At 40.7% G+C, this 24,279-nt stretch overlaps 1 protein-coding gene across 2 annotated transcripts in view; it reads right to left on the bottom strand.

Annotated features, from left to right (window-relative positions):
• CHODL (chondrolectin) overlaps window positions 1–22,916 on the bottom strand; it is a 165,980-nt gene extending 143,064 nt beyond the window's left edge. Inside the window, exon 1 of one of the 2 annotated variants that reach the window (XM_082246138.1) lies at window positions 22,452–22,916. In XM_082246138.1, coding sequence (XP_082102264.1) covers window positions 22,452–22,542 — 91 coding nt within the window. In that variant the 5' untranslated portion in view covers window positions 22,543–22,916. The remainder of the gene's footprint in view (window positions 1–22,451) is intronic. The other variant, XM_082246137.1, reaches the window with a different exon arrangement.
• Between the last annotated feature and the right edge of the window lie 1,363 nt (window positions 22,917–24,279).

The following is a 24,279-nucleotide window of genomic DNA, read 5'->3' as shown; positions in this document are numbered from 1 at the left end:
CAAACAACAGTAAAATCAGTCTGTATATGCAGTAATGCATGTTTGTTATACTTACTGTGGAACCTAAGGGGTTAATCCTCTCCATTGTGTAAAAAGGCTGTTTGATCCTGTCTTCTCTGATCCTCCCTTTCTTCCTCTGTCCCCAAACCATCTCTTTATAGAACAGAGGCTAGGGGACAAGCTGCACATGGTTAGTTTGATGTGTATTGCTAGAGACTAGAGAGTTTTTTTTTTTCTTGGGAGAGTGCATTTGATCAGCACTGTCCAGACAGAGGGTCGGGGGTCCTGCAGCCTCATAGGACAGTCACAGCAGAATGACAATTCCTCCTATAATTCTTAACCAGACACTGATAGAAGTCACAAGACTGCTATATACTACTGATGAGAACAGGTATTTTGCAGTTTTTATTTACTAAAATATTTGCATTTCCATGTTCTGTGTACTGTGGGAGACCAGATATAGTGAGTAAGGGTTCAGTAACACTTTAAGATAGCTAAGAGAGTGAGATAATTCAAATTCCACATTCACCACCTTTAACCACTTTAACACTGCTCACTAGAGCTCTACTGCGGCAAAGTGGGTCGATAACGTCTGGCGACGTAGACCTACGTCGCCAGACATTCCCCTCTCTTGGCGGCGCGCGGCGCTCCCGCTGTATTCAGTCACAGTGGGAGTCGGGCCGCTGCTCTTCCCTGATCATCGGGGAATCGAGTCTGGAGATCCGCCCGCTTGTGTAAACAAAGAGGGCGGATCTCCTAAGTGACAGGCAGGGTCAGATTGCAGGGTTCAGCATAGCTGAACCTGCTATCTGTCCCTGTGTCACTCAGTCACCTCCCCTCACACATGTCAGTAAGCACCAGGCATACATTAACCCCTCCCTCTCCAATAAAAGTTAACCCCTTCCCTGCCAGTGTCATTTTTACAGTAACAGTGCATATTTATAGCACTGATTACTGTAGAAATGTCACTGGTACCCCCAAAAGTGTCAAAAATGTCAGTCAAGGGTCCGATCTGTCTGCCGCAATGTCGCAGTCCCACAAAAAAAATTGCAGCTCGCCGCCATTACTCGTTAAAAAAAAAAAACACCAAAAAACGACAGAAATCTTTCCCTTAGTTAGTAAACGCAATAACTTTTGCGCAAACCAATCAAAATACGCTTATTGCGATTTTTTTTACCAAAAATATGTAGCAGAAAACAAATTGGCCTAAAATGATAAAAAATTTTGATTTTTACATTTTTATGGGGGGGAATTTCATATAAAAAAATGTGAAAAATATTGTTATTTTTTCAAAATTGTCGCTCTTTTTTTGTTTATAGCGCAAAAAGTAAAAATTGCACAGGTGATCAAATACCACCAAAAGAAAGCTCTATTTGTGGGGAAAAAAGGATGTAAATTTTGTTTGGGTACGGCATTGCATGACCGCGCAATTGTCAGTTAAAGTCACACAGTGCCGAATCGCAAAAAGCGGCCCAGACGTAAGACAGCAAAATCCTCCGATAGTAAAGTGGTTAAAGCGGAGTTCCAGCCATTTACTCACCTGTCCAACGGTCCAGCGATGCGGCCGCCGGAAGCCTCGATCCTCTCCCTCGGCGCCGGCATCACTGCTGTGGGCACCCGGCTGTTACAGTTTGCGGCTTCACAGCCGGGTACCCACTGCGCATGCGCGAGTCGCGCTGCGCGCCGTGATTGGCCGGCAATCTTCTGGGACCTCTGACGTGTCCCAGAAGATTGCAGGGAGGGAGGGGGAGAGGAGAACTTCCGCTCAGGGCGCCGCGGCGCTCCGAGCGGAAGTGGGAGCGGGTACCTGTCAAAACTAGGTACCCGCTCCCCCCCCAAAAAATGACATGCCAAATGTGGCATGTCGGGGGGTCAGGACTCCCTAAAGCGGAAGTTCCACTTTTGGGTGGAACTCCGCTTTAAGAACGAGATAGTCACTGATTGCGCTGTACAATATTAAATTGAACCTGTGGTTAGTCCAGAACTCTTACATTTGTCTTCCTTTTCGTCCTTCAGTGACAGGATCAAAAGTATGATATTAGCTTAAGATCAGCAGTACAACATCATTTTGTTAGATACTGTATAGCAGGGGTCACCAGACTGCGCCCCAAAGGCCGCATACAGCCTATACAGCCTGCTACAAGATTTTATCAAGCCTCAGCAACTGTCTGTGAAAACACCCTTGGCTGGCTGGCAGTGATTGTATCTGTCTGTGTAGCATATTATGGAGACCACTGCATCCACTGCTAGCCAGTAGTGATGTCGCGAACCTAAAATTTGCTGTTCACGAACGGCGAACGCGAACCTCCGCGAATGTTCGCGAACCGGCGAACCGGGCGAACCGCCATAAACTTCAATAGGCAGGTGAATTTTAAAACCCACAGGGACTCTTTCTGGCCACAATAGTGATGGAAAAGTTGTTTCAAGGGGACTAACACCTGGACTGTGGCATGTCGGAGGGGGGTCCATGGCAAAACTCCCACGGAAAATTACGTAGTTGACGCAGAGTCGGGTTTTAACCCATAAAGGGCATAAATCACCTAACATTCCTAAATTGTTTGGAATAACGTGCTTCAAAACATCCAGTGTGTGTATACGATCAGGTATGATGTTGTATCAATCAGGTAGTGTAAGGGTTACGCCCGCTTCACAGTGACAGACCAAATATATATTTTTTTAATTTGCAAGGTGCTGTGCCACCGTATATATGAGTGGTGGGCACTGCAGTGGGCACAGTACACTCTGTTTTTTTTTCACTACAATTTTTTTCATCTAAGACTGATTGCTACAATTTTCTTAGGACTTTTTTTCACAGTCTTCACCCTCACACTGCTATTCAGTGTATATATCTAATTTGTAGATATATTTCACATTTATCACTACTAAGATTTTTTTGCTACTGAAGAGTTTTAGTGGTTCGCCCTTCATAGGGCACTTAAAATATTTTTTTATTTTCCTCCATTTTAGCACTTTATTTCTTTAAGATGATCACATTCGTCACTTTTTATTGATTCACTTTATTTGATTGAAGAGTTGGATGGGTTCACTCTTCATAGGGCACTTTATAATATTGTTTTCTTCTTTCTTCTGCTGAATGTTGGATCAGTACCCTTTATTATTGATTCTTTCACAGCATTCACTTTGCACAGGATACTTATTCAAGTGCTATTGATTTAGCATATTGAGGATCTCACTTTTTTATCATATTTATGCACTTTCACTTTGGCACTCAAGCACCTTTGTCATTTTTATCTGAAGGTTTATGTATTGATTTTATACTATTGATTTTGAATTATTGATTCATTGAAAAGATCTACTTTTAGATATCTATGGCTCACCGGTTTTAGAATATCTGCGCTGATTTTTACTCTTTATTTTATCTTGTTGTATGTGGGGACACTACAAAATTAGCTGCAGATTTCTGGTGCTCCATTGTTCTATATTGGTACCTCCTCTTTTTTCCGTTCCCTTCTCTTCATTTGGTAGCGCATAGATTTATCTTCATATACACTCTGTGGACCTGACAGTCACTGGCAGGCCAGGCAACTGCAATTATAAAAAAATATATATATTTTTAATTTGCAAGCTGCTGTGCCACCGTATATATCAGTGGTGGGCATTGCAGTGGGCACAGTACACTCTGTGGACCTGACAGTCACTGGCAGGCCAGGCAACTGCAATTATAAAAATTTTTTTTTTTTTCAATTTGCAACAAGCTGCTGTGCCACCGTATATATATCAGTGGTGGACACTGCAGTGGGCACAGTACACTCTGTGGACCTGACACTCACTGAAATGACAGAGGAAAAAAAAAAATTATTTTTTAAACTGCAAGCAAGGTACTGTGCCTGTGCCACCCGAAATGAGTGTGGTGTGCACACAATACAGTCTGTGGTGGGTCTGTGGCCTCTCACACACGGCGGGCAGGCAACTGCACACAATATATATTATATAACATATATATATATATATATATATATATATATAAAAATTACTCAAATACCAGCCCTCAAAAGTGCTTTTTGGGGACTATATATATATAAATTACTCAAATACGAGCCCTAAAAAGGGCTTTTTGGGGTGCTGTCAGGATGCTGTCCTTACACAGCAGGAGTGGACCGAGAACACTGACTAACAAGACCGAGAACACTGACTAACAACTGTCCCTATTAACAGCAGCAACACTCTCCCTGCTCTCACTAACACACTGCTTCAGAATGATCTAAGATGGATGCTGCCCTTGCTTTTTTATAGGAGGTGGGAGGGTGTGGGAGGGAGGGTATGCTGATTGGCTGGAATGTGTCTGCTGACTGTGAGGTACAGGGTCAAAGTTTGCCTCAATTATGAAGCATAGGGGGCTGACCGAACATCGCATATGTTCGCCCGCAGCGGCGGACGCGAACAAGCGATGTTCGCCGGGAACTGTCCGCCGGCGAACAGTTCGGGACATCTCTACTAGCCAGACGCAACCCTTCCACAGTCCCCAGTTCAGATCCCTTCTCCCTCATGGTCGGTTGCTAGGACTGTCGTCCTACCCTCAGCATTTGCAGAGGACTGGACTTCCTCCATTGTTGTGCCATCCTGCTGCTTTGCTGCCTGAAAGGTAAGCAGGAACTCTGCTGGACACACATGGATGTAAGATGGGTGCTGCTGGGCACACATGGATGTAAGATGGGTGCTGCTGGGCACACATGGATGTAAGATGGGTGCTGCTGGGCACACATGGATGTAGGATGGGTGCTGCTGGACACACATGGATGTAAGATGGGTGCTGCTGGACACACATGGATGTAAGATGGGTGCTGCTGGGCACACATGGATGTAGGATGGGTGGTTGTGGACACACATGGATGTAAGATGGGTGCTGCTGGGCACACATGGATGTAGGATGGGTGCTGCTGGACACACATGGATGTAAGATGGGTGCTGCTGGGCACACATGGATGTAAGGGGCATTCTGCTGGGAACACATACAGTAGATATAAGGAGGGAATCTGTTGAGCACTCCTGAATGTAAGAGAAGACTCTTATAGGTGGTCATAAATGTAAAATATATTTTCAGCGGCCTGCAAACTTTTGTAAAATATACAATGCGGCCCTCGTACTAACAAGTTTGGAAAACCCTACTGTAAAGGTAAATTGAATGGACCTTAGCTAACAAGCATTATGTATAAATCACATCTCCCCATAAGCTGCATAGAAAATGACCAACAGTGAAGGGCTCTGCATTGTGCTTTTGTTAAAATTGAATGTGTTCTACCTTAAAGGAAACTTGTGAGAGAAATATTAGATTTGGTATTGTTGCCCTCCTTCTGCTATTTTGCTGGATGTTTTTGGATTCAGTAAATTAAATCACTGGCCCAGAACGAGCATTGCAGCAAGTGAAATTAGAATTAAATTAGAACTCCATATCTGCTAACCTGTGCTGGGTCACTGTCTCACAAGAGGATCAACATGAAAGTAATCTCCTCATACCGAGATCAGAAATGTCAATTCCCCTATTTCTTACTTGAAAGGTTTCCTTTCCATTCCCAGATCTTGATTGTCCTAGACAAATATTTTTTTATCTGTGAACATAAAGCACTCTCTTGCTGCAAGTTAGTAAACCAGTTTCCATTCTGAGGCCTACAATAAATGTTTTCAGTGATGGCATTTCTAAGACCTCAGTAACCACCCCTCCAGTCCACTTAACTAACTAAAGTTTTGCTTTATACAATAGCTATGTCAAGAATGAGATAATACACACTTGAAAGAGGCCTCCCTGTCTGCAGCGGTTTCAGGCCTACTTCACAAGGGGGTCCCACTGAACACCTGAGACCCATGAGACATGGGGGCCCAGGTAACCAGGTGTGTACGCAGGCCTCCTTTACTAGGTCACCACTATTGGCTGCATTAGAGGTTTCTCTGAAAAAATACCCAATAAATCCAGGACTTATCACACCCTGTTATCAAACCATTACCCTTTCACTGCATACAGACTTCTGCCATACCAAGCTTGGCTTACACATTCTGCATTTTCACCAAACACATCACAATGACACCATTAGCTTAAACTGATAAACAGTCAATCATTTTCTGAGTTCTTTCCCAAAAATGTAGTAATGTGTGCAATATGTACAGTAGATTGGAAATCAACCATAACTTGTCCTATTGTTACGCAGTGGAACGCAGGCGCCGGTCGCGTCTTCACCACGTCATGCCGTTGCGCATGCGCGGTTTTTTGAGGACGCGCCCAGCCCCTGTGTACCAGGGAGCCCGCGGCGGAGGACAGCTGCCGGCCATATCCCTTAATCTGCCCATCCAATCAAGACATTTAAGGTACTATTTAACTGTGCTCCTTACGGCATTCATTGCACAGTCTGCCGGTCAGAAGCCACGGTTCCCTGCTGTCCATTGCTATTATTTTTGTACTTTGAAAGGTAAGCCTTTGCATTGGTTACTTTATCAATATCCTTCAATACATCTAATCTATATGGACACTCTTGCCAATACAAATTTTGACTAGTAGTTTTGATCCTTTTTTCTTTTTATATTCATTTGTCTAGAGGCTTCAATTCATGAATATATTTTCTACAATACTGCCCTCTTTTTGGCATTAGTTATTTTGTCATTATGAAGAAAGTTCATATTTAGCAGGTCATTTTTTCCTACTTGTATAAAGCCCAATTCATTTTTTTTTAGTCTTCTGCCAAAGGTAATTATGACTTTTAATATTTCCAAATACTTCCCAATTTTTTCATAAACCAAAATCCTCTGGACTATCTTTTTTCTAAAAACATGTAGTGTCCATTTGTTTCTTTTATTTTTTATGCTTTATCCTAGTCCACTATGGCCTCTTCTCAGTGAGATCTTCTGCCAACCTAGACTCCAGTTGTCAATAGTGGGGGACACACAGCCAGATCTACCATCTGTTATACATCAACCTTATACTCCTTGTTCTCACCAAGACACCACCAATCAGACTGCAGTTAGATCTATTGATTTTAAGTTTTGCAAGCATTCATTCTCTCCTAAACAGTAAGCCATGTAAGTGCATTTGTTTATTGTTATTCAAAATTTATTTTGTTTAAATTGTTTGTTGCAACATTTTGTCACAAAAACTTTATATGTTTCTAAATGCATGATTTTTTGATCATATTCTACATCAACAGAATACCATTTAAAGCCACCCCTGAGGAAGAAGCTCTATAGTCTTCAAAATGCGTCGGGTTTAGACTTTGTATTATGTGGTTGGTTTCTGTTCTAGTGATAATACTTTATGCCTGCAATTGTTTTTAAGTGTTTCTTATTACTTTGGTTAATAAACTCATTATTTATTACGTCAATTTTTTCTACATTGTTTTGGGCCTTTAAAATCCCACCCCAGGGGAACCCCCCAATTTGTTCCATTGTTTAGGGATGTGGCACACCCCAAGAACTCCTGCCAAGAGCACACCCTTTGTCCTATTGTTAGGTCTTACCAGGGGGGCACTGTGGTACTCAAAGTTCTTGCCCTGTTTTGTATGGCAGTAGTACTTCAGTATAACCCCTCTAATGGCATGATGGACTCAGCTTTCCCCTGAAACACGGGCACTCTCTGCTCTACATTCTCCTTATTCAGTTTTTCTATGCTGGCTCTTTGTGAAGTTCTTTAACCTGCTGTCCCACAAACCACATTGAGGCTAGGTTCACACCCGCCTGTTGTGAATTTCTCTTCTGTTTTCACTGCAAATTTCTAAAGCAGCTGTTCAGCTATTGAGCTGCGATTTTAGATACAAATTATTGGAGTGAATGGCCACCGGCATCTTTAATAATAGCTGGTTTTTAAAGTGGTTGTAAACCCCCCTCTCTAACTTATACCTATAGCTACTGTAAACATCTTCTAAACTTTCACCATTTAGGAGATATTTACTGTGAGCGGATGACGTCATTGGCACATGCGCTCTGAAGGAACGGCATGCGTGGGAGTGACGTCACGTGGCTCCAGCCAGTAGCACTGCCAGAGTCTGCAGACCCGGAAGGAAGACGTATGAAGATGGGTGCGGCCTCCTCTGAGACAACAAGGGCTTCGTTTGAAGGTAAGTGTCACACAGTGTGCTAATATGCATACTAGCACATTATGCCTTTACTTTTCAGTCAACAAAAAAAAAAAAAAAATCAGTGGCTTTACTCTTTAACCACTTTAAGACTGGAAGGATTTGCCCTCTTAATGACCAGGCCCTATTTTGCGATTCAGCACTGTGTTATTTTAACGGACAATTGCGCGGTCATGCGATGATGTACCCAAATAAAATTGATGTTCTTTTTTTCCCCACAAATAGAGCTTTCTTTTGGTGGTATTTGATCATAGTGCGATTTTTTTTTTTTGCGCTATAAACAAAAAAAGAGCGACAATTTTGAAAAAAAAAAATATTTTTCACATTCTGCTATATGACATTCTCAAAAATAAAAATGTAAAAATCTAAATTTTTTACTATTTTAGGCCAATTTGTTTTCTGCTACATATTTTTAGTAAAAAAAATCGCAATAAGCGTATTTTGATTGGATTGCGCAAAAGTTGTCGCATCTACTAATTACTGGAAAGATTTATGTCATTTTTATAGTTTTTTTTTTTAATTATTTAGCAGTTTATATTTACTAAAATTGCATTTCTATGTTCTGTGTACTGTGGGAGACCAGATATAGTGAATGCAGGGTCCTGGTTTTAGTAACACTTTAAATAGCTAATTGGTGGGGCCATCCAGTTATCACCTGGTTCATGCTGGGTCGATGCTGTAATAGGGGGCGGAGTCACCCGATGATGTCGCCAGGTGGCCCTGCCCCTTAGCTATTTAAAATTTGTTAGACGGCAGAGTCGGCAGACAGCAGGAGCCAGAGACGGGTGCGGAGCTTTCTTTTTTCTGATGGGCAGCAGCGTTTATTGTGATTGACGCTGGCTCTACACCAGTGGACATTGTTTTTTTTTTGTTTTTTTTTTAATAAAGGAATTGTCAAAAACTCTCTCTGTGTTTTTATTTCTTTTTACATTTTTGTTGCTGAATGAGTAGGCGTACAATGTACCACATATTTATTTGCATGGGGGGGTTGGGATCTGGGGGCCCTCTTGTTAAAGGGGGCTTCCAGATTCTGATAAGCCCACTGTCTGCAGACCCCCACAACTATCATCCAGGGTTGTGGGGAAGAGGCCCTTGTACCCAATTACATGGGGACAAGGTGCTTTGGGATGGGGAAGTAGAGCACCCCTTGACCCAAAGCACCCCCCTAAACAGGTGACCTGGATTGGTTCAGGAGGGGGGCACTCGCTTGTCCACCCCCTTTTCTGGCCTGCCAGGCTGCATGCTCGGATAAGGGTCTGGTATGGATTTTGGAGGGGGGACTTACGCCACTTTTTTTTTTACATTTTAGCGTGGGGGTTCCCTTCAAAATTTATACCAGGCCAAAGGGTCTGGTATGGATTCGGGAAAGTCCACTCTGTTCTTTTTTTTCCCTTTGGTGTGGGATTCCCCTTAAAATCCACACCAGACCTGAAGGGCCTTGTATGGATTGGGGAGGGACTTCCGTGCTGTTTTTTTCACATTTGAATTTGTGTTCAAAACTGATGACATGTGCAATTCAGATGCATTCCCATAGAAGGCAATGAGCCGGAAATTTGCATCTGAATCACACTGCAGTGCTCAGAAAACGCACAATACCGCACTGAAATTCCACTGCTGTTGCACTGCAGATGTGTCAACCAGCTCCATAGAAATCCGGTTTGGTTCACAAGAGAATTGCTAGTCATGAACTTTACTTTATCAAGTCAATATTATTTATATGAAAATGGTTACATTAATGTATTCTAACACATTAACGTATTCTTTGTACATAAAAGAGAAACACATTACCAGTCCCTGCGCAGATCCTGGAGATTAATTCTCAAGCTGGGGAACCTTGTAGTTTGGCCAGTGGTGAAACACATGAGTAAAAGCGTGGCAGCTCTCTTAACCCTCCATGGGATATGAGGCAGAGAAACTAGGCAGAAAACAAAAGAAAGAGAGCGCACACCGCCCTAGTGTAACACCATTTAATGAAAATAATTAGAGCCATAAAAACAGGTACTCACAAACAAGTATAGTGTCATGCATGGAAATGATATCCCCCGATCTGATGTGTGTAGGGCACTCTCCTCCTTGCCGGCGGCTCAGCTTTTCGTTCCCGCAGTAGTACGTGGATAACGTCCAGCTAAGGCAACCACCACGGATGACTCAAGGTAGCTCAATGCGGTGCGCCTGCGCACGGTCCAGCCGCTCGCTGCACGCTCTGCAAGAGCCGTATACTGTAGCCGACAGTGCGGTTACACAGAGGGGAGATCCCCGATCAGGACCCAGGACATGACATTCATGGGGTTGCTAAAGACTTGAGTCATCCGAGGTGGTTGCCTTAGCTGGACGTTATCCATGTACTACTGCGGGAACGAAAAGCTGAGCTGCCGGCAAGGAGGAGAGTACCCTACACACATCAGATCGGGGATATCATTTCCATGCATGACACTATACTTGTTTGTGAGTATCTGTTTTTATGGCTCTAATTATTTTCATTAAATGGTGTTACACTAGGGCGGTGTGCGCTCTGTTTAGTCCTTTGTACATGAAGAAGAATATCCACACCATACCTTGGAATAGTAGTTAGAGAATGTTTGATTTAAGATTGTAGAGTCGCAGTTACAGAAAGTTCAAAGAGGTCCAAGGCGTGCAGTTATGTGCATTCTGGTTTCCTGTCTGATAATAGGTTTGGTGGATGTTGGTGATGCTATTCACATGTTAGGTTTGACTAAGCTTGAAGGGATCTCCCTTCATGTGAATTTAGCTGTAAGCCTAGCAGTCTGTGTGGGCAGGTGCAACCTCCCCTGAGGCACCCAGATGCCTTACACCAGGACCTGCCCAATACATAGGACTGACGTAGGCCTAGCACACAAGCCACTGACAATCTGCAGCCCATGCAGACTGTGGGATGACGGAGGCAGGTAAACTGACCGCGGTATCTTGCATCAGCAGCCATGATTACCGTGGTCAGAACACTAAGTGGGACACAGGAACATGCAGTATCAACCAGGTATTTTACAGCATAGAGAGTGACAAATGACACAGAACAAGCACTATGCTATATATCCTGCCTTAAAGGAACAGGATCTTTTTTTTTCCTTTTTTTTTCCTTTTTTTTTTTTAAGGTTACAACCACTTTAAATCGGATCCTAATGGGGCAACAAAATACCTCTGCCTACATGTGTATTTTATGTAATTCTAGGGTGAATACACTACAGAGTACCAGCCTAAAAAAAAAATGGATGCACAGGAAAATGGCAGCAGACGGCTTGCAGCCAAGGTCATAGTCTGTTCCTGCCATGCCTCTTAGTACATCTAACGTTCCTGGATGGGAAAGGAGACTTAAAGGTTGACTATGCCCCACTCCAAATCCATTTAGAAGAACAATGAAGAAACCAGTTTTGTATGGATACACTCTTCAACTCATGCATCTATGTACGTTGTGACAATCTGCACTTTGCATTAATGAATTTCTGTGGATTTTTATAGAGTTTTAAAATTCAGTTGGAAAAAATGAACATACAAGCAGCAGTATAAGATCTTATTCACACTATCTGCATAGATGAATTCAGGCTCAACACAGTGGCACATAGAAGACAATCATTTTCTTTGTGCCCTGTTTACCCCACAATGCTGTGTTCAATTGAATTAGGGTGCGTTTCTTAAAGCTGATTTTTAGGTATGGCTTTCTTTGCATAGTTACATTGGTCCGGCTTTGGCCTAGTGTATGTGTTTATGTGTCAAATCACTGTAGTAGGTACCGGTACTGCAGTGATTACCGCTAGCTTTTTGGTCCTATACAGGTGCCATTCACAGAACGCCTTGCATTTTTCTCAGTGAATGCAAGACATTTAGTGATTGGAGAAGATGGAGATTGTAACATCAGTACCCCACCGAGAACACTTTGCATTCACTGAGAAAATGCAGAGTATTCTCTTCATTAGAGATGGGCCCAAATGACCCCCTGTTCGGTTCGCGGGAGAACTTTTGAATATCGCAAACGTTCGGAACCGAAAAACAAACCCTATTGAAGGACCCAAACTGGAAAAATCAAAGGTGCTAATTTTGAAGGTTTATATGCATGTAATTGGGCATGCAATGGTTATGGGGGTCCAGGTACTGCCCTGGCAGACATGTATCATTAACAAAAAAGTTTGTAAAAAACATAATTTTTAAATGAGCAGTGATTTACTAATGCTTAAAGTGAAACCATCAAAATGAGAAATAGCAAAAAAAAGAGAAATTCCTTTAAATATAGTGCCTGGGGATCCACTTAGTCTGCCGGTAATGTGGCACATGTGTACTGTGTATAGAAGCTGCTGCAGCAATAATGACATTTATAAAGTAAAAAAAATGACATTTTCCCTACAAGCTTTCTTTATTTTATAAGCAATGGCTTGATGAGGCCACAATGAAGTGCACTCAGAATAAGATTAGAGGTTTTTTTGATAAATACTGGTGTCTCTTTCACAGACTTTAGATAGAAAAATTGGAAAAATCCGACAAATTGGGCTTTGGGTGTCAGTGGTGCCTTCACAATGTAACCCTATAGCGGTACTCTTAACCACTTGCACATACTGTTTATATATATGGCGGCAGAGTGGCTCTCCCAGGCAAAACCACGTATGGATACGTCATTTGCCTGGGAGGAGCTAGGGGGCAAGCGCACGCCGCCGGCGGCAACCCCCGCTGAGAGAGAAGGATGGTCACTGTTGTAAATACAGCTGACCGTTCTTCTCCCTGGAATGATCATAGCGCCCCTGTGATCCTTCTATATAAGATCGCATGTCTCTGTGATCATTTCACAAGTCCATCCCCCATACAGTTAGAATCACTCCCCTAGGGTCACATTTAACCCCTTGATCACCTGTACTGTTAACCCCTTCCCTGCCAGTGTCATTATTACAGTAACAGTGCATATTTATAGCACTGATTACTGTAGTAATGTCACTGGTACCTCCAAAAGTGTCAAAAAAATCAGTCAGGTGTCCGATCTGTCCGCCGCAATGTCGCAGTCCCGCAACAAATTGCAGATTCCTGCCATTACTTGTAAAAAAACAAAAAAAAAAACCAATAAAAATGACATAAATCTTTCCCGTAGTTAGTAGACACGATAACTTTTGTGCAAACCAATCGAAATAAGCTTATTGTGATTTTTTTTGCCAAAAATATGTAGCAAAAAACTAATTGGCCTAAAATGGTTAAAAATTTCGATTTTTACATTTTTATTTTTGAAAATGTCATATAACAGAATGAGAAAAATATTGTTTTTTTTTCAAAATTGTCGCTATTTTTTTGTTTATAGCACGAAAAAAAAAATCGCACAGGTGATCAAATACCACCAAAAGAAAGCTCTATTTGTGGGAAAAAAAAGGATGTCAATTTTATTTGGGTACAGCATTGCATGACTGCGTAATTGTCTGTTAAAGTAACGCAGTGCCGAATCGCAAAATAGGGCCTGGTCATTAAGGGGGCAAATCCTTCCGGTCCTAAAGTGGTTAATGAAAGCAAAACATTTAAATGATATGCACCTGTCAAACATAAGCAGGCGGGGTCTTCTGTCAGTTTCTGTGAAGATCGCGGGAAGCCGCCGCTCCTACTGCTGCCTGGCTCCCACTGTGTCTAATCATGCGTGCGCTGCCAAGACCTAATGCACATAACCACGTAGATCTACATGATTATGCACAGCCAAGCTGCCCTGCCACAGTAAATGTGTGTGGGGCAGTCGGCAAGCAGTTAAAGACAGGGAGCAGTGCCCTGTCAAGCTGACCAAGATTTCCCATAGACGCCAATGAGCACTGAAAGCTGAAAATTGGTCTAGGCAGTAAGGGGATGAAAGTGCCCTGTACTTAAGTGGTTAAGGGGAACCCTATGACAGAATTTAAAAAGAAACGGCGTGGGGTCCCCCCAATCCATACCAGACTTTTATCCAAGCATCAGCCTGGCTGGCCAGAATGGGGGGGATGAGCGAGCGCCCCCCCTTATCCATACCAGGCTGCTTGCCCTCAACATGGGGAGAATGCTTTGGGGTGCCCCCCAAAGCACCCTGTTCCCATGTTCATGTGGACAAGGGCCTCTTCCAGACAACCCTTCCCAGGGTTTTCGGGTGAGGGGGCTAAACAGAATCTGGAAGCCCCCTTTATGTGAATGGATATCGGATACATCGTACCCCTCCCCTTCACCAAAAAAGTGTACAAAAAAATAAACACAAAAGCCAGTTTTTGACAAGTCCTTTACTAAAAAATTTAAATAACAAAATAGTGTCCCCCCGATGTAAATCCATCGTCAATGATGTCGCCTGCCGCGCCTGAAAAATAGAAAAAAAAAAGATGCTTCCACCTCTTCACATGCCTCCAGGCTAATGAGCCTTTTGAGACATGACAGCTCTTTTATAGCAAAGGGGCGGGGACAACCGGTTTAATCACCCGGTGGCACTGCCCTTTCAGACATCACGAGTGCCCCATAATGCACTGCACTAGTGCAGTGAATAAATTAATGACGTGACGTCAGAAGGGGCGGTGCCAAAGCTTTCATGGCTCAAATGGCTCATTAGCCAAGAGGCATTTTTTTCTATTTTTCGGGTGTGGCGGGCGACATGATTGACAATGGTTTTACATCAGGGTACATTATTTTTTTATTTTTTAATAAAGGACTTGTCAAAAACTGGCTTTTGTGTTTATTTTTTTGGACACTTTTTTGGTGAATGGGTAGGGGCACGATGTACCCGATAGCCATTCACATGGGGGGGCGGGATCTGGGGGCCCCCTTGTTCAAGGGGGCTTCCAGATTCCGATAAGCCCCCCACCCACAGACCATGACAACCACAGCCCAGGGTTGTCCTGAAGAGGCCCTTGTCCCCATCAGCATGGTACAAGGTGCTTTGGGGGGCACCTCAAAGCACCCTCCCCATGTTGAGGGCAAGCGGCCTGGTATGGGTCGGGGGCGCTCACTTATCTCCTCCCACCCTGGCCAGCCATGCTGCTTGTTCGGATAAGGGTCTGGTATGGATTTTGGGGGAAGCCACGCCATTTTTTTTTCAATTTTGGTGTGTGGTTCCCCTTAAAACCCATACCAGACCTGAAGGGCCTGGTATGGACTGGGAGAAGGACCCCACGCCATTTTTTTTTTTATCTGTATTGCCATAAGCTGACAATACATTACAGCCGCGAGCAACGAGCAAGTTTAAATCACATTTTTTCCTTCAGAATTGTTAGTATTGCTGCAGCAGGCTACATACATCATACAAATTCTCATTATCATTCTTCGTTTTTTTTGTTTCACTTTAAGCATTATTAAAATCACTGCTCCTGTAAAAACAATCATTTTAAAAACATTTTTTTTTGCATTGATACATGTCCCCCAGGGCAGTAACCGGACACCCATACACTTTTTGTGTCAATAACCTGCATATAAGCCTTTAAAATTAGGACTTTTGATTGACCATATTCGTGTTCCATAGACTTTAATAGAGATTGCATGTTCACTAGAACTTTTTCCCTGTTCGGGTTGTTCTGGTACGAACCAAACAGGGGGATGTTCGGCCTATCACCATTAAGAAGCTTACTGATCAGCTTGGAAAGCCTATCCATAGCAATGCTCCCAATGCAAAGCTATGTGCTTGGTGGAACCCCATTCTGTTACTAGAAGTGTGGTTCCAGAAGTACACTGACTAGTGATGTGGTCTAAGGGATTAAGGAGCCTGTCATAGAAGTGATCCTCTTGGCTACTGGAAATCGGTTTACAACATCTACAGTGGAGACCTTGTTACCTATTGGTACAAACGCTCTTTATGAGTGATTTGGAGGTGAGCGGCCATTTCACTTATTTATGGATACATGCTCACCCCTGAAGTGACAAAGTTTCCCACACCACCAAGTGATTGCAGTTTCCCACACAACCAGCAACCCGTTTAGACACCAGCACTTTTTTCATTGAATCCTCTATTTTTGAGAGTATATGAACTTTCCTTGTTATATTTTTTCACAAGAACTGTATTCCACTTATTACCCGTTGTTTAACCCCTTTGTTGTTTTTGGGGTATTTTACTCTTTTTCACAGTGCGATTTATTGTGATTTCACCACTTAGCTGTTTCTCTGATCAGACATCTTGATTTGATCAAGTGTCTAGCACAGTGCACCTTTACTCACTGTCACCTTTAACAGTTATTCTTCCCTCCAGCTTTTAAGAGACTTATGATTATTTTATTTGGTCTACTACTTTGCTTTAAGTTGACCAGCACCTTTTAGCACAGTGCACTTTACCACTCCACTACCTTTTTTGTTTATCTTATTGATTATTTTATTGCTCACTGCCACTATTATTGTCACTTTTAGCTTGATGTTTATTTATGCTTGCTATTATTTTTATCCTTGCTATTATTTATGATTGAGATGTGATTGATTTAGCGCCGATTTATTTGATATTTTCTTGTATGCTTTTATGTATGTGGTGCCACCTACTGACAATTGGCTGCTAATTGTGAATCCTATCACACTTTATCCTACCTCTCATATTACACCCTGCTTTATGGTCAGTGCTTGGGACAGATGTTCTTATCCATCTCTACTCTATCCAAAACGAAAAGTTATACTTCAAGCTGGCTATAGATGGATCGAATTTCGACCAGTTCAGTGAGGACCGGCTGAGATTCGATCTGTTTATGTGCACGCTGGTTATACCTAAGTCAATCCATTGATTGGCTTGGGTACCACTAGCCTGTCTGCTTTTTACACCATGTGAATACTTTCAGTGGCTATAGCTGCTAGCAGTAATCATTGTGCTCTGCTGGCCAGGAAGGCTCCCTGCACTGCTTACCCCACGCATAACACAATAGCGCTGCGGGAAGGATTCCCCATCAAAACTGACTGCGTGGATGGGGGAATCGAGTGATTCCTTCCACTCATGGTGGAAGGGAAGAAAATCAAATCATCTATGTCCTGCCGTACTGAAGCCAGGGACAGCCAAACATCAAAAAGTCCATCCTTCACAGCAGGTTAGCTTTAAGGGGCCAAGATTTGATTTTGTAAAGTTTTTTTTTTTAACCTCCCTGGCGGTATGATTCTGTCAGGAATTCTGTTCCAAAAGCGGTACAATTCTTTTCATGGAAATTTGGCGTTATGTATTATAGGCCTACAATTCTTAGTAATTACTGACTTAAACCTGACCAAAACAAGTCTCTAGTAGACATCCCAGATGTGATAAATTTGAAACACAAACAAGTGAATTATAATCGAATCAATAATATTATTTTATTATTTAATATATAATATATATAATAAAATTATATTATTGATTAGATTATAATTCATGCGTTATATATTATATATATATGTGTGTATATATATATATATATATATATATATATATATATATATATATATATATATATATATATATATATATATATATATATATATATATATGTGTGTATATATATATATATATATATATATATATATATATATATATATATATACATATACATATATATATATATATATATATATATATACATATACATATATATATATATATACATACATATACATAAATATATATATATATATATATATATATATATATATATATATATATATATATATATGCATATATATATATATATATATATATATATATATATGCATATATATATATATATATATATATATATATATATATATATATATACATACATATACATATATATATATATATATATATATATATATATATATATATATATATATATAAGCATATATATATATATGCATATATATAATATAAAATGTGTTATGTGTTTTGTGCAACATTTTTTTTTTTTTTTTAATTTCCCTCTCTAGTTCCGCTCCCATGCAGCATTGCTGCTGCAGGGAACGGAACTAGGAAGTCCTCCTACCGACAGACGAGCGGCGGAGATCTCGGCTGGCGGTCACAGCAATGAGAGCTCATCGCTGGATCGCCAGGATAAGGTAAGAGACGCTCCGCTGCACTGTCTGCATAGCTCTGCCATTCACCCCGAGCATGACTCAGGGATACCGCTAATAGCAGAAAATTCCTACCCCGAGTCACGCTCGGGGATACCGCTAGCGAGGTTAAAGGTGCTGTGATAAAAAGCTTCAGCTTCACATAAGTTATATCATTTTATGATATAATTTTATCCAAAAGTTGAGAAATGAGAGAGAAGCATATGAAGTACCAGTTTGCTGTCCACACTAATTTATTTATTTATTTATTTCAGGTACTTATATAGCAATGTCAATTTACGCAGCTCTTATAATGTGGAGTTTAAATGTCGGCTGCAAAAATGTTAGAGAATTTGAAAAAGCTCTTTTTTCCAAAGATAGAGGATCGAGCACAACAAAACATGACCAAGAAGAGCCAGAAACATGGGTCAAAGGTAACCTGTGTGCCTGAACCTTAATTATGCTCAATTGGGACCCTAATTCTAGGCTTCCTTACATGACACATGATTACTGGCAAAATAAAAGCTTATATCTGTCAAATCAAGGCTCGCCAAGAAAAGGAGAATACTACTAAATTTGATTAGATGGTACAGCTTACACATCAACTAAATGACTAATGCTTGTACACCTATGGCAATTAGTTAAGTGCAAAGAGCAGTAAAGCAATCCAGCTGTCAATCAGCTTTAATCAATTTTGAGTTGTCAAGTAATGTAAAGAAAGCCTTTCATGGGGAAATAATTTTTTGTGCATTGTTCTTTGTTGCTTAAATGAAGATCCAACAGCATGACATGATTGAATCCTAATTGCTGTGCTTCCCTGAATTATTTGGCAGTGGCATACAACAGATCTGCAGAATGGACACTTTGGTGAGTAACTCCAGGCACTTCAGCCACTTCATTTTAAAGCTATGGCCAGCTGATCGTTACAGTACCACACTCTTACCTCTCCATTATGCACAGAGCTCTGTGGACTTGCCAAACTTATTTTAAAATTGGAACTGACATCACCTGACAGTTTTGCTGTACTCTGCAGTTTTTTTAATTAAGCAGCTGTTTAAGTCATGAAGATTGTGAAAATGGCTTTTTTTGCCCTGTTCTTTAAATTATTTTAATTCGAAACAGGAGAAAACTTTAGTGAGAATAGAAATGGTTAACTTTAATGGATAAACGTTACTTTTACCTGAAACGGTGCACCATACAACTTGTACAATAACTATATATATATATATATATATATATATATATATATATATATATATATATATATGGAATGAGTATGGCATGTATTGCTGTGCTGATGATTTGAATTTATTAAAGGAGTTGAGAATCTGCACTCACAAAATATGTAAATTTTCACGTAATTTCCATCAGCCACAATAAAAGGATATGCACATGATTGAGTATTTAAAGAAAAGAGGATTTTGTTTTCTTACATGATTGGATAATTGAAGTGAAGATTCTCAACTTCGTTAGTAGATCATCCTGCCTTTACAGCTGCCATGTCAACCCTATATGCTAAAATCCATTAAAGCTGCAAACATCCCGTCATGCTCTACTCAGAGGTTAACATATCACCATGAGATCTATAGTTATCTTAAAGCTTGGAAGATATACCTGCCATAGACAGATAGGTATACTGGCTAGATCTTTTGGCTGATTGGCCACCGATATAACGGTGACTGGATAGTTCAGAGGTGAATGCCACTTGGCAAGAGCCACCTGCATGAAGCCAATTATCTTTTTTACTGTCTTTAGGGCTGAATTCTGGCCAGCACTGTAAGGGGGGCATTCTTCAAACTGACCACCAATGTAAGGGGCATTTTTCTCACTGACTCCAAATTATTTGGTTTTAGCAAAGGTTCCCCAAGACCTGAAAATTGCTTCAATGGTTCCTCTGAGGTAATAAGGTTAAGAAAGATTGTTATAGAAGGTAAATACTCCAGCATTTGCAGCTTTATCCTTCCTTTACTGCATCTGAGCATGTGCAGGTGTTGGGTCATCTGATCTTTATATCAGGTCAATGGCTCACTAAGTACTAAAGCTAGGATAAGGATGACAGTCCTGGAACACCTTTAAAAAGAAGTTAGTAAAGGAAGCCCCCGTGTTTCTGTTTCGCAGTTACCTCTAAACTGCTGAGTAGATGTAAAGCTTCCATCAAAGCCTTTAAACTGCACGTAATATTTTAGGAGGAATATTTTGTAAAATTACATGCAAATTTTTGTTTATGGTACACATTTTACCATATGATACAGTACATTTGTATTCATCTAGTTGAGCTTTCTCGTCTTTTTAACACAAAGGAACTCTCAAAATAACTTTCAGATCTTGGAGAACCCCTACCAATAAATACTATACCCACAGCTCACAGAATATAAGTGTGGTGGTAAGTGGCAAGAATAACCCTTACATTAGTGGTCAATGGGAAGAATGCCCCTTTAATAGACAGCTAAAAAGATCTATGGTGTCAATGGTAACCTATCCATAAAATTGCTGATTGCTCCAGGAACAACTAGCAAACGTTCGAGGAACCCTAGGGATTCATAGGACCCTGGATGAAAAAGATTGATCTAGCCAATCACAAGAGAGCACACGCTTTCAAGAATTTGGTTACCACTTTCACTTAGAAACAAATTGTAGCTATTGTTTGTGTTACCAAACACAACTGACTCCAGTCTGGTTCGAGAATCTTTTGGGGGTTTCCAGCCTAGCAGATCTTCAGTACGTTTAGTTCAGATGCACTTCTTTTGGGCTGTAGAACACTAGCAAAATTGATTCTTACAGCTAAAGACAGGAATGTATGAAAACCCATGGCAACCAATTAGAAATCAGCTTTCATTGTTCACTTTTTCTAAGCTAATAAATAATGACATCTGATTGGTTGTCATAAAAACAGTGCATTCTGTACATTTTTGCCCGCACATCTGTAATGGACTAAGTGCCATGGCAAACTAGTACAGGCTAAAGAATAAGAGCATGTGACACAATAGCATAAACAGTCTGCTAAGATCCTCTGAAGTTTAACTTTGACTTATTTCATCTTTGAAAAGTTCTCTAAGTTTCCATACCTTATCCTGACCTGCCAAAGCTGCAAACGCTACTACATTTTTAAAATCTCTTTCTACATCTGGAAGTTAAATAGCCAGATGATGAGTGTGCTTGGGGGCATACTTAAAGATCATCGGACAATTTTATCATCATGGTAAAATATCTATGGAGCCCCTCATCAAGCCCTCTACTGTCACAGATGACATAAAGTAAGTGCAAATAAAAAAACAGGTATCAGGACAGCTGTTAGAGTAGTCAGTGCATTACCAGGAACTGGTGACTCAGAGAGAAGTTATCAGGAAAGAGGGGGGCATCAGTGCAAGGAATTCCACTATGGCTACTGTCACTAGATCTACTATTCATTAGAATAAATTATGCTTTTATTGATTTCAAAATGATAACAGTGTAACAGTGTAAGTTGTCATTAATCAACAGAGTTAAAATGAACTTTACTCATCTATTTATAAAGTTCAGTTACCAACCCGATCAGATTTTTTTTTTTTTTTTCACTAGACAGCTGACTGTCTTCTGTGTCCTGATTGGTTGTGACAGGTAACTGCACATCAGTGTACATTGTACTGTTAATAAAGTCTATATACTGCATTAGGTTACAGATTTAACAAAAAACAGGTTAGATTTATATTAAATATATATATATATATATATATATATACCTGGTAATACGCTCACTGAACTTCTTTCTATATATATATATGCGTATTTATATATATATATATATATATATATATATATATATATATATATATATATATATATATATATAAGTAATATATATATAAAGTAACTGGTCTACAGCCTGGTAATACGCTCATTGAACTTCTTTCTATATATATATATATGCGTATATATATATATATAGAAAGAAGTTCAATGAGCGTATTACCAGGTTGTAGACCAGTTACTTTATTAAAGGTGAAAGTGCATCTTACTATCTTTGACACATTATTGCTGATGGAACTTACCGTTTAATATGCAGCAATGACATTACCAGATTCTACTTCCCAAAACCTTACACGCTTCCAAATGTCAGTTTAATCAAGGTGTGCATTGCTTGCAGTGTCAGAGAATGGTGTTTAAAAAAAAACAGTAATTTAGATGCAATGTTCAGACAGTATAAACAGTCTAGACAATGTATACAGTATAAGTACAAAAAGTGCTATATGCACCTAATAAAGATGGGATATGATACAATTGATAAATGACAAGAATTCCTCACCCTCTTACATAAACAATCAATAGAAAGAATCCTACTGAATGCAAGCATCAGAGCCAATGGCTTGCTCAGCAGCCTCATGGGTTAAGTTATTGCACCCACGCCACCGTACAAAGTTTCCTGATCCAAAGTTTGCATGCAGCACTTACCACTCACGACACGTGTGTCTGAACTGCCATGCCCCCAGAGGCTGGCACCAAGCAGCATCAGGAATGCGTTTGAGTACAGAATTGGGTACATGATGATTACAGACTCCAGAATACTACTATTACAATAATAATTTATATCTCACAGGAACAAAAAAAAAAGCAAAAAAAAACCAAAAACTGTAAAAAAACAGGCAGTTATTAATCCCTGTGTTCCTGAATCCTAGTTCTGGTACAAGTGACAGTCTGATGTGTCATGTCTCTGTGTTGCTCCTCTTTGCTGGTAATGTTCAGTTGCTGTAGTAAGTCATGATGAGCACAGCCTGCTCTCTCTTAATGAGCAATGCCTCGGAGTGCCTCAAGTATTGTGCTGTAACCAGCTCCATCCCATTGCTATTGATTTCTGTCCGTTTCATTCTGTAGCAGCCAATCCCAAGGCTTCTGGTTTATGTAACAGACCAGTAACAGGTCACTGCAAACTCCAGACTTGGCAAGAAGAGGCACGGTGTCAGAAGTGTATTCTTTTATTCTTCGCAGAGCTGAATTTCCTACTGTATTACATTAAAAAAAAATCACGTTATATGATAAAGCACTTTTCCTTATGTGTAGATAAGTGTATTAAAGTACAAAACAATTATAGATTGAAACTAACCAATCCTAAATGCTCCCTTCATACCATTCAGGTGCAAGGGAGTGCGAATGCATTTCTGTGCGTTTCATTTTGATGGGCTGCCCTACGCAAGAGAAACATGGAAAATAAGTCCCCATCCCTTTTTCAACATCATGCCGCATGTGCAAAATGCTCTTGTTAGCATATGCATGGGGGTGCCATTAAGAATTAAGGGCACTGCCATGTAACTGCTAAAGGGCAGCACGGTTCTGTGCAAGTTCTCTGACACGCACAAATGTGGACCTAGGGTAAATGTGGTGACTGCATTAGTTTTCTTCTTTTTTATGCTTTTTACTTTATTGTCACCTGGCTATTCTGCCAGCACCACACTTCCTGCCATAGGGTGACAACACTCACTTGACTGTATGAAAAAGTAGTGTTGTCACCCTAGGGTAAGTGGTTCAGGACTACAGAACACCTCCCCCTATTACTACCTGTACGATACAGGGAAGGTGTTCTGTAGTCTTTAGAGATAGCTAGGAGTAATAATAAATGGTAACAGCACAGGAAGTTGTCTGCTCACAAGGTTTCTTGCAGAATCAACAGATATTATGTTGAACCTTAAAGTGTTACTAAACCCAGGACCCTGCATTCACTGTATCTGGTCTCCCACAGTACACAGAACATAAAAATGCAATTATTTTAGTAAATATAAACAAATAAATAACTAAATACCTTTTCTCATCAGCAGTAGTGTTGAGCGAACACGGACTGTATTATTCGTGTTCGTACCGAATAATTGGATTTTTTGTACCCGAACACGGACACGGACACTTTACTGTATGTTCGGGTAAAAATCCGTGTTCGGTCGTTTTATTTCCGGGTTTTGCATGCTTTGGCGCTCTTTTCATGGCGGGCTTTCAACAGCCAATCAACAATCGTTTAACTGGTGTGCCTTAAGCCATCCCAGCCATGCCTGCAAATGTCTCAGTAGCTGTGATTGGCCGTCTGAAGCATGTGACCAAGTCTTTATAAGTTCGAGGCAGCCGCAGCGGCGTCATTATGCTGCTTAGATTCAGGGACAGAGCACACATCAACGTGCTGGCTGCTGATTAGGGAAAGATAGGCAGGAAAAAACCATTTGTGTCCGGATAGAATTGAGGGACAGGTCGGAGTGTTTAGGCAGGGCGAGTTGTAGGCATTTTAGGGATAGAGTCTGCT

The sequence above is a fragment of the Pelophylax lessonae genome (genome assembly GCF_965119305.1).
Source record: "Pelophylax lessonae genome assembly, chromosome: 2".
NCBI classification, from domain to species: domain Eukaryota; kingdom Metazoa; phylum Chordata; class Amphibia; order Anura; family Ranidae; genus Pelophylax; species Pelophylax lessonae.
Note: the sequence above shows the minus strand (reverse complement) of the source record. Positions and strands in the feature narration are given on the sequence as shown.